This window comes from Aphidius gifuensis, linkage group LG2 (assembly GCF_014905175.1).
Source record: "Aphidius gifuensis isolate YNYX2018 linkage group LG2, ASM1490517v1, whole genome shotgun sequence".
In the NCBI taxonomy this organism is placed as follows: domain Eukaryota; kingdom Metazoa; phylum Arthropoda; class Insecta; order Hymenoptera; family Braconidae; genus Aphidius; species Aphidius gifuensis.
This window is the reverse complement of record NC_057789.1, coordinates 3670882-3684883: the sequence shown is the minus strand read 5'-3', so window position 1 is coordinate 3684883 and position 14002 is coordinate 3670882. Positions and strand designations below refer to the sequence as shown.

Here is a 14002-nt window from a genome sequence, read left to right as displayed (position 1 = left end):
TTTTTTCGAAATATTAATGTTGGGAGAGACGATTTTTGAAAAACTTTCTTCCAGGTGTACCCTTTAAAAAAAAAAATTTTAAATGTTTTAAACAAAATTATTTGATTAAAAAATTAATTAATTAACAAAATTATTTATACCATTTGAGAATTTGGCAATTCCATATTGACTGAGGTGACAATTTTATCAAATTCATCTTCACTATCGTTCAAAGCCTAAATTTGCAAAAAAAAAAATCGAATGATTAATTAAATTTAAAGACTAAAAATACAATAATAATTATAAAAAATGAATTTAATAATAACAATTGATTTATCTTCTTTTGGTGTTTTCCATGTGACGCTAGCTTTTTTAGGTGACTTTGGTGACTTTGAATTTTTATAACTTCTTAAAATTGGCTTTGTCGTAACAGTCTATGGAAACAAAAAAAATTAAGTAAACAAATTGAATATATAATTAATATTCAATCAGATAATTACCTCAACAGATACCACTTTTGGTTTTGAAGCTGCTGATCGATTCTATTATTGAAAAATTAAATAATTGTTAAATGAAATATAAAAAAACCTATTCATAAATAATAATTTACCTTTGTTACTTCAGCATTTTTCTTGTATTTTTTTTCTTGAACTTCTTGACTATTTTTTTTCACCTAAATAATAAAATTAAACAATCAAAATATTAATTGCCTTAAATTTAGTTACTGATATAATTTAAATTTAATTTTAGTTTACCTCTGAAAGAAAAACACGTGATGGAGATGAAGTTTTGTTTTGAGTATTTTTAATACTTGGATTTGGACTCGATGGAATCTGTAAAATTAAAATATTATTAGTAAATTAATTTTGATGATGAAATTTTATTTATTTACCTTGACAGAAGATCTTGTTTTAATTTTATCTTCTGTTAATAAATTCATCATGTCGTTTACTTTTCTTTGTAATTCATTTGTCTTATTAACAGTTACATTATTTTCTTTTTCTATTATTTTGTATGAATCACACTCTGATCGTAAATTTTTCAATTCTTTAATCAGCTCAGCCATATCATATCTTTCTTTTTTTAATATTTCTTCATATTCTTCAACTTTTTCTTTTAATTTTTCATTCTCAGTACGAATTGTTGTGTCAGTTTTCTCTGATGTTTTTAATGTTGATTTTAGCTTTTTCAATTCATTCATACATTTTTCGTATTTTACTGTTTCTTTGTGAAGTTGTTCTTCATGTTGAACTTCTAAACGACTTAATTTTCTTTCCAATTCCTATAATCAAAAATTATTTCGTTTTAATATCAAATTTTAATTTGTAAAGTTTTTTTTTTACCATTATTATTGTCTCTTTTTGTGTCAATGCATTTTCAGTTTGTTTTTTTAATTTTTCATTTTCTTCAAGACTTTTTGTTAATTCCTCAACACGTTTTGATGATTCATTTAATAAATTTGAATTTTGTGATAATGTTGTTTGTAAATTTAATTTTTCTTCAGCTTGATTTTTAAATTTTTCATTCAATTTTGTCATTTGATTTTGTAGCTCTGTTTTTTCAGCAGTTGCTGAGTTTAAATCTTTTATTAATTTACAAATCTGTAATTTATAAATAAGTTTTGCCATTTAGAAAATTAATTTTTTATCTATAATGTATATATTTTTTTTTACCTCATCGTTTTTCTCTTTCAATTGTGCTTCCCATATACTTTTTTGATTATTAAAAAGTTCCAAATTGCTACATGTATCATTCATGTTGCTCTGAAGTTCCTCAATTTTTTTACTGTTTAAAAAAATAATATGTATTTGATTAAAATAGTACTTTTAAATACAAAAAAAATAATTAATTTCCCTTAATTTTAAATTCAACATACCTATATGTTTTATTTTTCTTTTCCAATGAATCAATTTCTTTTTCTTTTTCAGCTAAAATATGAAAAACTTCTTCTCTTTCTCCTCTAACATTACTGATGGTACATCTTGTCTCTTCAAGTTCAGCTTTCAATGCTGATAATTCAGATTCATAATTGTGTCGTGTCTAAACAATAAATAATAAAAATTAAAAACAATACTATAAAATTTATAATTAAAAAAAAAGTATTATATAATTACTTGACTCCATTTTTGTTTTTGTGATGCACAAATTGATTCAACTTTATTCTGTTCATTTAATATTTTAATTTCAAGATCTTGAACTTTTTGTTTTAATAATTCTTCTGAATTTTCAAGTTCATATATTTTTTTTTTATATTTTTCAGTATCATTAATAGCATTTTGAGCTAATTCTTTTTGACTTAAAAGATGACATTCAATCATTTCACATTTAGCTTTTAATTCTTCAATTTCAGTTTCTCTTATTGCCAATTTTTTAAGTGCATTTTCAGCTGTAATTAAAAATCAACAAATAAACAAACAATTACATTAATTAATTTGTTTTTTAAAAATATAAAAATAAATACAATACCATTTGCATTACGATCAGATGCAATTGATGTTAATTTTTTATTTAAAACTTCATTATCACCACGTAATTTTAATATAACATCATTGTAAGTTGTTGTCAAATATGTCGTGTGTTTTTGACATTCATGAAGTGTATCTGTTGCATATGTAACATGTTGAGTAATTGTTCTGATTAATTCCCATGTTGAATTCATTCTAGAAAATTAATTAAATAAAATTAATCATTAATATTATAATTATCAATCAAATTAATATGAAATTAAATTACTTTTGAACAAGTGTTTCTTTTTCAGTTTCTTCTTGCTTCAATGCAATTTGAAGATTAGTAACATTTCCAGCAGATGCAACTAATTTTTTTTGAAGATCATTTACAATTTTATCAGCTTCACGAAATTTATCTTCAGCTTCTTTTAATTTCATATTATCTGTTCCCTGGTAATTTGTATAATTTTATTAATAACCAAAATAAAACCTGATAATAATTAAAGATTTAAAAAAAATATATATTTACCTCTTGGGTTAACAATGGATGAACATTACCACCAGCTGTCCAAAATGACACAAGTTTTTCGATTGTATTACTTGTGTTACGGTTGGCAGATAATACTTGTGAATTTTTTTTACGTTGTTTTGGATCTTTCAAGCCTTCAGGCTGTTCTTGTGATGCTTTTCTTTTTCCTGAATCAACATCTGTTGTCTTATTCATGACTGTTGATGTTGATGAATCTGGATATATTTGTCAACAAAGAAAAACCCACATAAATAAATAATGGCCACACAATTTTAATAATAAATATCAATGTTAATCAATTATTCATTTATTTGTATAATAATAATTAACAAATTAATTACTCAAAATGACAAGAAAAAAAAAACAATTTTACTCACCTTTTTTTTTATTATTTTTTCAGTATGTTATTTATTTTTTATGATCCCTGATGAATCCGTGATGATTACTATGCTTAAAGACAATGATTTTAATATGAATTTTAATTGATAATATATTAATTTTATAAACAATAATGAGAGCTGTATATGGTGTTGCCAAAACAGCTAATAAAAAATGGAGCAAACTGGAGCAAAATGCCCGTTGGTCATGTATTTTTTTTTTTTTTTTTTCACAACAAAGGGGGGCAGTAATGTGTCCGTTTTTTTAAACAGCCGAATTAGATCATTTGTTTTTGTCACGTGATATAATTAACCAATAAAAATATTACAATAATTTTATCTCAACCATCATTGGTCATTAGAAAAAAAGAAATTTCGAAATGAAAAAAGTTTAAATAATTTTTCGAGTGAAATAAAAATAAAATTTTTTTGTTAATTACATTTATTTAATATGAAAATACAATTTTTATATGAATATTTATTATTATTATTTATTTATTTATTTAACGTGTTGATGTATTCCATGAGATCCATTTGATATAACTTGAAACACGTGTAAATATATCAGGATGTACACCATCACAAAAACTTCTAGCTGCAATTCCAATGAGAACTCCTTTGTAAATTAATGGACCTCCACTGTCACCCTTTAATTTTTAATTAAATTTTAATTAATAATTTTAAAAATATATTTCTTTATTTATTAATTGATTTTTTATAAATTTAACTTACTTGACAAATACTGTAACCTTGACTCTTTCTTGCACAAATAATTTCATGTCCAATTGTAAATTTTCCATCACGTTTTTGACACTCTTCATTACTTATTATTTTAGTATGTAATTTTTGTAAATATTGAGAATTTAAACCTGAATTTATTTTTTGTGAACCCCATCCACTAACAACAACTGGTGTACCAATTGGTACATCATAACGTGATAATGTTATTGGTTTTTGATATTGATTAAATACCATTCGTGATTTCAACTAAAATTAAATGAAAAAAATTAAATTAATAATTTTTATTTAATTAAAAATAATTTATCATTAATTGAATTAATGATTTTTATTTAATTATTTATATTCAATTGTGAACTTAATTTTTTTAATTAATTTTTAATTTAATTTTTCATTCAATAGTTAATTTAATTTTCTTTTGAACTGTAAATTTACTAATTAAAAAAATTTTCTTTTAAACTGTAAATTTAATTTATCATTCAATTATATGTTTGAATTTTTACTAAATTATCAATTAAATGTAATTTAATTTTTTTTAATTACCGTTATAATAGCAATATCATTTTCATAAAAAGCTGCATTAAAATCCTTGTGATAAACAATCCTGGCGACATCATGAACTTGACCAGTATGTGCATTGACTTGATCAACAGTACCACTTAATATTTTAATATCACCAGTATATTGTTCACCAACAACACAATGTGCTGCTGTTAATATATGCCATGTATCAATTATACTTCCACCACAAATATGTTTACCATTTAAACGAAGTGACACTTGATGTGGAAATTCATTATAACCAGCTCTTAAACCTGATTTTATTTTTCTCGGTGATTTACAATCAACTGTTAAATATCAAAAAAAATAATTAATTTACAATACTATACATTAATTGAAAATTAAAAAAAAAAAAAATGATTAACTTACCAATTAATACCAGTGCTAAAATTATAGTTAAAAATTTAATTAAAAAATTCATTTTAAATATGTTAGAAAAAAAAATTAAAAAAAAAAAAACAATTATTTTGATCTTTCCAAAGGTAGTTATCGTGATGGTGTGATGGTGTGAATGATCATTCAAGACGTCTTATATACCTGACCATTCTCCATGTTGACTAATGTAAATTTATTTATTTTTTTTTTTTTTTTTACTATCATGATAATTTTTATGGTAAAAAAAACAAATCATCGTTTGTCAGTATAGTAAAATGATTTTGTTTTTTTAACTAAAATAATATATATGTATTTTTTTTTTTTTTTTTTTATTAATTACTGTTCTAATTAATTGAAATTTTAACAAAAAAACAGATACAATTTTTATTATTTAATTTTTTTTATTTTTATTTTTCAAGATGATGTCAAATTTATGGTAATATTTGAATAATAATTTATGAAAATATATAATATTCATGGGAGGCTTTATTTGAAGATTCACTATGTACAAAGTCAAGGTCAATAAAATGAATAAGTTTTTGATAATAAAATAAAGTGATTCATTGGGCCCGGAAGATCCAGTTATATTATACATTTGAATTTTTTAAAAACCGCCTTTTCAAGTTTTATTTATTTTTTTTTTTTCTATTTAATGATGAGATTGATATTGTGGGAAATAAAAAAATAGGCGAATGAACTTTTTATAAATTCATTCATTCCTTTGATTTTTGGAAATATACAAAATAATAATAATAATTAATAGAAAAAAAAAAAAAAAACATTTACTATATTACATCATGTATATATAAAACTATTTTATATTTTCTTGGTAACATTAAATTATACAATTTTTTTCTTTTACCTAAATTTGTAAAAATTTTTTTTACAATTAATTAAATTATAATAAAATAATTATTCGTTGAGCTTGTTAATAATTATTTGAAAATTTTTTAAGAACATTATTAATCCATGATAAATGATACCAACATGATACACCAACATCTGGAACTCCATGAAGAGCACAAGGTCGACCCCAAGATATAATTCCAATTATTTTATTATCAAGTATCAATGGACCACCACTGTCGTACTGCCAAAAAAAAAAATAATCTGATTAAATGACACAGCCAAAATGAAAATTAATAAAACAGCTTACAATACAAAGACCTTGTTTATCATCACCAATAACACAAATATGATCATCATATATTTTTTTAGTATGATTTATTTGACATAAATTATTATCGACAATGGTCATTGTTAATTTTTGTAGATAACGAGGATGATTATAATTTGAAGGATGACTTGTCAATCCCCAACCAGCAACAGTTAGCTTATCCAAATGATGAGCATCATTTTTTGATGGTAAATTTATTGGCTTTTCATATGAATTAAAAATTATTGGTTTTTTTAACTGAAATAAAATAAAAGCTTGTAATTTTTTTTCAGTAAATATTGTTGGTTTTATTTTTTTACCTTGATAATAGCTATATCGTTGGTATTTGATTTATGCAAATCAAATTTTGAATGATAAATAATTAGTGATATTTCATGAATAACACCTGTATTTTCATTTATGGAATCAATTGTACCACTTAATATTTTTATGTTATGATTCATTTCTATGTTGTCTAATCTTACACAGTGGGCTGCTGTGAGAATATAATTTTTTTCGATTATTGTTCCACCGCAAATGTGAATGTTATTATAACGAATTGATACCATGAATTTAAATTCACCAATTTGTGCATTTTCACCGCCGATTATTTTTTTTGGTAATTTACAAATACTTGCTAGTTTGAAAACAAAAAAATAAAATAATTTCTTTAAATTAAAAAGGTTTAATTAAAATTTTCAAATTAAATAGAATTTTTTTTTTGCTTGGATTTTTAGGTAATGCAATAATTAATTATTAACTCACAATAAATTAATAATAGCATGATTATTAATTTGAATAATATCATTATTTTTTAGATGAAAGAAAAAATAAATTTAAACTATATTTTGACACACTTGACATATGATAAATTTAATTTAAAAAATTTAATTTTTTAATACGATTATTCAATTAACATGACCTAATTATATGACATCTTTTATATTGATAATTTACTTAAAAATTAATTATAATCATATTAAAATTCATCCAAGATAATACAGAGTAAATATTTGATTATTTTAAAACATTTATATCTCATTTTTTTTTTCCTTTTTAATCCACAAGCAGAATTTTTTTTTCCTTTAAATTATCCATAATATTTTTTTTTATTTAAACAAAGAAATAATAATAGTTTCATTTATTTTTTTCAATTTACATTCAAAAGCTTATAATAGAAAAAAAAAAATATATAAATAAAACAATAGAAATAAAATAACAAAGGATTTAAAAATGAAAAAAAAAAGAAACAGAAATTAATTATTCATTTAAATTTGAATAGTTAAAAATTTTTTTTCTATTTAATTTTATCTTAATTGTTTTTAAAAAATTTAAATAATATTAAATAATTATGTAGTTTCTTTCATATGTTTATTTATTTATTTTTATATGTAAATATATTTTTTTTTATTTTTTTTTCCGGCTAAAATGTATTACAATCCTGGAGAGTAAATCAATGAGACAATCTGGCGCATGTGAGATTCAGTTGTGTATTCTTCTTCTCCCTCTTGGTTGTAATTTTTTTTTATTTTATCTTTTTTACATATTTTTTTACATAATCCAACCCCCACTTGAAGTAATCAAAGCTTTTCCAATGTTGAAATTTGCAACAGTAGGGATGAATTATTTTCCAATTGGTGGAAAATACTCACGGAAAAATCCATCATTGGTTTAACAATACAGAGAATAATTTTCTTATTGGTTACTTGAAATATCTGTCAGTGTGAAAATTCTTTATTTTATTATTATATATTTTCCGGAGCTTTTATTGTACAGCTTGTACAATAACGCAGTCATCTTCGAAACTCCAATGAAAACGGAATGGAAAAACCAGAAAGATAATAATTTATTGATTAGAAAAAAAAAAAAATATAATATTTTTCTTTGATTGTATTTTTTTTTATATAATTATTAAAATAGTCTTCTTAATTATTTCAATATTATAATGAAGGACCAACAAGAGACAACAGTTGTACAAAAAAAACCAACAAAATTGCGAAATTTAATTCACAAAACAGAGGCATTTGATTCATTAAATCCCAGGGGTACTGAGGTATGTATTTTTTAATTTTATTTAAAATTTATCTATTGATTTTTATTAATGTGAATAAATTTTTTATTTTTAAATATATACAGAAAACACAATGTTCCAGTCAAGTTTGTCTTGGAAGTATAATGACCCTTCCATTTCACGGTTCAGAGCCACGTAAAAAAGAAGAATTACTAATTCATGCTAAAGATTTTTTGGAGCAATATTTTACATCAATACGAAGGTAATAATAAATATAATAAATAATAATAATTTATTTGACTAAAATTAATCATAATACTTTTTTTTTTAATGAAAAAAAAAAAAAAAAACAAGATTAAATAGTGAAGCTCATCAATCACGTTGGGATAGTGTACAAAAAGAAGTTATAGCAACTGGTACATATCAATTGAGTGAAACTGAATTAGTATTTGGTGCAAAATTAGCATGGAGAAATGCAGCACGTTGTATTGGTCGTATACAATGGTCAAAACTTCAAGTATTTGATTGTCGTTATGTAACAACAACAAGTGGAATGTTTGAGGCAATATGTAATCATATTAAATATGGTACAAACAAAGGAAATATAAGGTATATAAAAACCCTAAAAAAATAACTAATAAATTTAATTTAATTATTTATGTTAATATTATTAATTTTAGATCAGCAATAACTGTATTTCCTCAACGTATTGATGGTAAACATGATTATAGAATTTGGAATACACAATTAATTGGCTATGCTGGATATAAAAATAAAGATGGTAGTATACTTGGTGATCCAGCAAGTGTTGAATTTACCGAGGTCAGTTAAAAATAAAAAAAAACACATTTTAATATATAGCAATTTATTACTAATTAATAAACTATTAATTTTTTATTACTATCATTAAATTAATTTGTATAATTTGATTTATAAAAATGTTATTTTGATATTTTTTAATTTAGATGTGTTTTAAATTGGGATGGCGAGGACCACGTTCTGGTATTCGTACACGTTTTGATATATTACCACTTGTATTATCAGCAAATGGACATGATCCAGATTATTTCGATATACCAGCTGAGCTTGTTCTTGAAATACCAATAAAACATCCAACGTAAGTTGTTAAATAGAAATACCAATTAACTGTTTATAATTAATATATTTAATTATTTAATTTTTAGATATGAATGGTTTGAAAGTATGCAGTTGAAATGGTTTGCTGTACCAGCTGTATCATCAATGGTATTTGATTGTGGTGGTATTGAATTTACAGCAGCACCATTTAACGGATGGTACATGAGCACTGAAATTGGTGCACGTGATTTGTGTGATGTTAATCGTTACAATCTACTTCAAGTAAATTAAAATTTTATTGTTATTAAAATTAGCCATTATGTGAGGGTTAATATGTGTGTTTTAATTATCCAGGAAATTGCAACGAGAATGGGTCTTGATACAAGAACATCAATGACTCTTTGGAAAGACAAAGCAATGATTGAAGCAAATGTTGCTGTATTGTATAGCTTTCAGGTTTTATCACGTTTAAACTATTAAATTAATAATATACATAATTAAAATTTATATATTTATATTCATTTATGTTAATTTTATTCATAGATAAAAAATGTGACAATTGTTGATCATCATACAGCATCAGAATCATTTATGAAACATTATGAAAATGAAATGCGTCTTAGAAAAGGTTGTCCAGCTGATTGGTTATGGATTGTACCACCATTATCTGGTTCAGCAACACCAGTATTTCATCAAGAAATGGCACTTTATCATTTAAAACCATCATATGATGCACAGGATCCAGCATGGCGAACTCATATATGGAAAAAAGGGAGAGATAAAAAATCAACAAGTAAAAAACCAAGAAGAAAATTTCATTTTAAACAAATTGCAAGGTAAATAAATAATTAATATAAATTTATATATTAAATTTCGAAATTATTGAAAAATTAATTTCAAGATCATTTGATTTTTTATTATAAATTTATGATTTTAATCATGACATTCAAAATAAATATAATCATAAAAAAATATATATAAATAATAAAATTAAATTATTATTTTAGAGCAGTTAAATTTACATCAAAATTATTTGGACGTGCATTATCACGTAGAATAAAAGCAACAGTATTATTTGCAACTGAAACTGGTACATCACAAATGTATGCTGAAAAATTAGGTGAATTACTTGGTCATGCATTTCATTCACAAGTATTAAGTATGGCTGAATATGATATTAGTAATATTGAACATGAAGCATTACTACTTGTAATAACATCAACATTTGGTAATGGTGATCCACCAGAAAATGGTGAAGCATTTGCACAAAATCTTTATGCAATGAAAATGAATGAAACATATACTAATAATGAAAATAAAATAAGGTAATTAATTATACATTATAATAAACACTATAAATAATAAAAAATTATTATTTTTTTTTTTACAAAAAAAGTTTGGCAACATCGAAATCATTCATCAAAGCAAACAGTCAAACTGAAGTTGGTAATTCAAGAAAATTAGATAGACTAGATTCATTGAGAGGTTCAACAACTGAATCACAAAATGAAGATACATTTGGACCACTCAGTAATGTCAGGTAATTAAATTTATATTTGAATTTAAAAAAAAAAATATTCAAATAAATTTATATTGTATTAAAGATTTGCTGTATTTGCACTTGGTTCATCAGCGTATCCAAATTTTTGTGCATTTGGTCATTATGTTGATAATTTACTTGGTGAATTGGGTGGTGAAAGATTATTAAGATTATCACAGGGTGATGAAATGTGTGGTCAAGAACAGGCATTTAGAAAATGGGCTGCTGATACATTTACTGTTGCATGTGAAACATTTTGTCTTGATGATGATGATACATTACTTGAAGTTGCATTATCACTTGGATCTGAAGCATTGACACCATCAACTGTTAGATTTATTGAAGCTGATCCACAACCAATTGCCAAATGTATTGTATTTTTTATTTTATTTAAATTCATCATCAATGAAAATTGTAAATAATATTTATTTTATTCTATTTGTCATTTAGCTTTGAATAAATGTCACAATAGAAATGTTACAACATGCAACATGCTGAAAAAAACTGATCTAAGTGGTGATGATTCTGGGTAAATAAATATTTAAGCAATTGATTTTTTTTTTCTCTTAATATGTATTAATGTTTTTAATTTACAGAGCAACAACTTTATTGCTTGAATTGGATGATCTTGCAGGTATGGAAATACCATACAAACCTGGTGATCATCTTGGAGTATTTGCTTGTAATAAAATTGAATTAGTCGAGGGTATTCTTGAAAGACTTGAGCCAACAATGAATTTTGATACTCCAATGGAACTTCAAACTCAAAAACAATCACACACACCAAATGGTAAATAAAGCTAGTTATTTCATTTCAACAATAAAATTATATGTATATTTTTTTAATTAAAGGAACTGTTAAAACATGGGTACCACATGAAAAATTTTCACCAAATTCATTGAGAATGTTGTTGACAAGATTTTTGGACATAACAACACCACCAACACCAAATTTATTACGTTATTTTGCATCAATAGCAACAAATCAAAAAGAAAAAGCTCAACTTAATTTATTAGCAACAGTAAATAATAATAAATACATAAATTAGTTATTACATTTTATTTAATTATTTTTCTTTTTTCAAAATAGGACTCAGCAGCATATGAAGATTGGAAACACTGGAAATATCCAAATGTATTGGAGGTATTACAAGAATTTCCATCAGTTCAACCATTTGCTCCACTTTTCGTTTTACATTTAACAACACTTCAACCAAGATTTTACAGTATATCATCATCACCACTTATTCACAAAGGACAAATTCATCTAACAGTTGCCATTGTTCAATATAAATCACAAGGTTTAATTTTAAATTTAATTTAATTTAATTTATACTCGCCTTTAAATTACAATTGATTTTAATAATTCATTTGTTTTTTCTATCAGATGGAACTGGGCCAATTCATTATGGTGTTTGTTCAAATTATCTTAATGAAATTAATGATGGAGAGCCACTTTATGTTTTCGTTCGCAGGTAATTAAAATTAATTTAATTAGTTTAAATATTTATTTATTAAATTATTAATTATTTCTAGTGCATCGAGCTTTTATATGCCACCAAATTTATCATCACCAATGATACTCGTTGGACCTGGTACTGGTATTGCTCCATTTAGAGGCTTTTGGCATCATCGATATGCCCAAAAACAACTTGATAATTGTACGTAATTTATTTTAAAATATATATATATTTATCTTTAATTTATATTAATTTAATTTTGATGAATAAATTTTTATTTCAGCTCAAGAGTTTGGTAAAATATGGCTATTTTTTGGATGTCGACAAAAAAATTTAGATCTTTATAGAAAAGAGAAACAAGATATGATGGATGCTGGTGTTTTGGATAAAGTATTTCTTGCGTTATCACGTGAAGTTGGTCATAAAAAAGTGAGCTTATTAATTATTAACAAAATAAATTTATAAAATTTAGTTTTTAATTTTTTTCAAGTGAATAATTGTGTGTTTATTTGTTTTTTATTTTTTGCCAGACGTATGTACAAGATTTAATACTCGCTGAGGCATCACAAATATTTAACATGCTGGTTTATGAAATGGGACATTTTTATGTTTGTGGTGATTGTACGATGGCTGAAGATGTTTATCAAACATTAAAGCAAATTATTCAAACACATGGCCAAATGAATGATAAGGAGGTTGAGGCATACATGTTATCACTTCGGGTAAACTTCTGTCTATTAAAACATTAAAAATTGATGTAATTTTTTCTTATAAAAATTATTTATATCCCCAGGATCAAAATCGATATCATGAAGATATTTTTGGAATAACATTTAGAACTGCAGAGGTTCATAATCGTTCCAGAGAAACAGCAAGAAATCGTCTTGCAATTGAGCCAAATTTAAATTAAATATTTTAAAATTAATTAATCTACTTGTTCATCATTAAAAAAAAAAATTATTACAATTATTTTATTTTTCTGATTGAACTTGAAATTTAAAAAAAAAAAACATATCTTCTAAATCAAAATAATAAATTAATAAAACTTTTATCTTCTTTAATAAAAAAAAATTATAATATCAATTTATTCAATGATAAATATTATATAATTAATAATTTTATTGCACTATATTTTATATGGTATTGTTATTTAAATAATACATATTTACAAATATTTATTATTCATGTCAATCGCACAAAATTTAAGTAGAAAAAAAATTTAAAAACATTTAGAAAAATTGTGATATGCATTACATGTGTTGAAAAAAAAATTAATAATTTAAAAATTATAAAATTTAAACAACGTCATTATTCAAAATCATAATTAAATGTTAATTATTATTAAAAATTAATTAAACATGTATTTGATGTAAAAATTTCAACAAATATAATTTTTTTTTTCTAAAATTATGGAATATTTTTAAATTTTTCATTTATTTTTTTTGTTTTTTTTCCCAAACAATGAAATAAATTCTAAATAAATATATTTTACCTTGGATTATAAATTGTTTACCATCTTTTTTTTTCCATAATTCAATATTTAAATCTTACAGATAATTAAATTTATGATAAGATTTTATTTTTATTGTTTCAAATCCATCTCAAAGAGGGGATTTAAAATTTCGTATATAAACAAGTCCACCACACCTATTCTGTATTATTTCAAAACAAAAAAATTTAAACCTTTCGACAAAATGAATTTAAAATTGTATTTATTAGCTCAATTAATTATTATTTCTCAGGTAATTATCG

The 14002-nt window shown here is 23.4% G+C and overlaps 3 protein-coding genes across 3 annotated transcripts; 1 reads left to right on the top strand and 2 right to left on the bottom strand.

Moving 5' to 3' along the window:
• Positions 1 to 13: 13 nt before the first annotated feature.
• Positions 14 to 3482, bottom strand: LOC122848376 (uncharacterized protein PFB0765w-like). Its single transcript, XM_044146424.1, has 15 exons — positions 3333 to 3482; positions 2956 to 3170; positions 2713 to 2876; positions 2446 to 2639; positions 2094 to 2365; positions 1856 to 2019; positions 1653 to 1764; positions 1323 to 1580; positions 872 to 1261; positions 735 to 812; positions 590 to 652; positions 480 to 521; positions 306 to 413; positions 141 to 215; positions 14 to 61 (listed from the first exon to the last, which is right to left on the bottom strand). The coding sequence occupies exons 2-15, from the start codon at positions 3148 to 3150 to the stop codon at positions 14 to 16; spliced, it is 2163 nt and encodes a 720-aa protein (XP_044002359.1). The 5' UTR covers positions 3151 to 3170; positions 3333 to 3482.
• A 353-nt stretch (positions 3483 to 3835) lies between these two features.
• On the bottom strand, positions 3836 to 5079 carry LOC122849385 (chymotrypsin-1-like). The gene is made up of 4 exons (XM_044148080.1): positions 5001 to 5079; positions 4614 to 4918; positions 4065 to 4319; positions 3836 to 3979 (listed from the first exon to the last, which is right to left on the bottom strand). The coding sequence occupies exons 1-4, from the start codon at positions 5050 to 5052 to the stop codon at positions 3836 to 3838; spliced, it is 756 nt and encodes a 251-aa protein (XP_044004015.1). The 5' UTR covers positions 5053 to 5079.
• Positions 5080 to 7664: 2585 nt separating this feature from the next.
• On the top strand, positions 7665 to 13748 carry LOC122848352 (nitric oxide synthase, salivary gland). The gene is made up of 20 exons (XM_044146364.1): positions 7665 to 8215; positions 8299 to 8435; positions 8528 to 8782; positions 8854 to 8995; positions 9139 to 9290; positions 9358 to 9532; positions 9605 to 9706; positions 9794 to 10086; positions 10258 to 10575; positions 10647 to 10790; positions 10855 to 11159; positions 11241 to 11319; positions 11387 to 11580; positions 11643 to 11812; positions 11881 to 12091; positions 12178 to 12265; positions 12327 to 12451; positions 12534 to 12679; positions 12781 to 12972; positions 13044 to 13748. Exons 1-20 carry the CDS (start codon positions 8108 to 8110, stop codon positions 13158 to 13160), a joined length of 3453 nt encoding a protein of 1150 aa, XP_044002299.1. The 5' UTR covers positions 7665 to 8107; the 3' UTR covers positions 13161 to 13748.
• Positions 13749 to 14002: the final 254 nt, after the last annotated feature.

Coding starts and splice junctions, on each gene's coding strand:
- LOC122848352 (XM_044146364.1), top strand. CDS start 8,108: ATGAAGGACCAACAAGAGACAACAGTTGTACAAAAAAAACCAACAAAA. Junction 8,216..8,298: donor TAAATCCCAGGGGTACTGAG/GTATGTATTTTT, acceptor AAATATATACAG/AAAACACAATGTTCCAGTCA. Junction 12,452..12,533: donor CCAAAAACAACTTGATAATT/GTACGTAATTTA, acceptor TTTTTATTTCAG/CTCAAGAGTTTGGTAAAATA.
- LOC122848376 (XM_044146424.1), bottom strand. CDS start 3,150: ATGAATAAGACAACAGATGTTGATTCAGGAAAAAGAAAAGCATCACAA. Junction 414..479: donor CAAAAGTGGTATCTGTTGAG/GTAATTATCTGA, acceptor TTGTTTCCATAG/ACTGTTACGACAAAGCCAAT. Junction 62..140: donor AATTGCCAAATTCTCAAATG/GTATAAATAATT, acceptor TTTTTTTTAAAG/GGTACACCTGGAAGAAAGTT.
- LOC122849385 (XM_044148080.1), bottom strand. CDS start 5,052: ATGAATTTTTTAATTAAATTTTTAACTATAATTTTAGCACTGGTATTA. Junction 4,320..4,613: donor ATGATATTGCTATTATAACG/GTAATTAAAAAA, acceptor ATTTAATTTTAG/TTGAAATCACGAATGGTATT. Junction 3,980..4,064: donor AAGGTTACAGTATTTGTCAA/GTAAGTTAAATT, acceptor TAAAAATTAAAG/GGTGACAGTGGAGGTCCATT.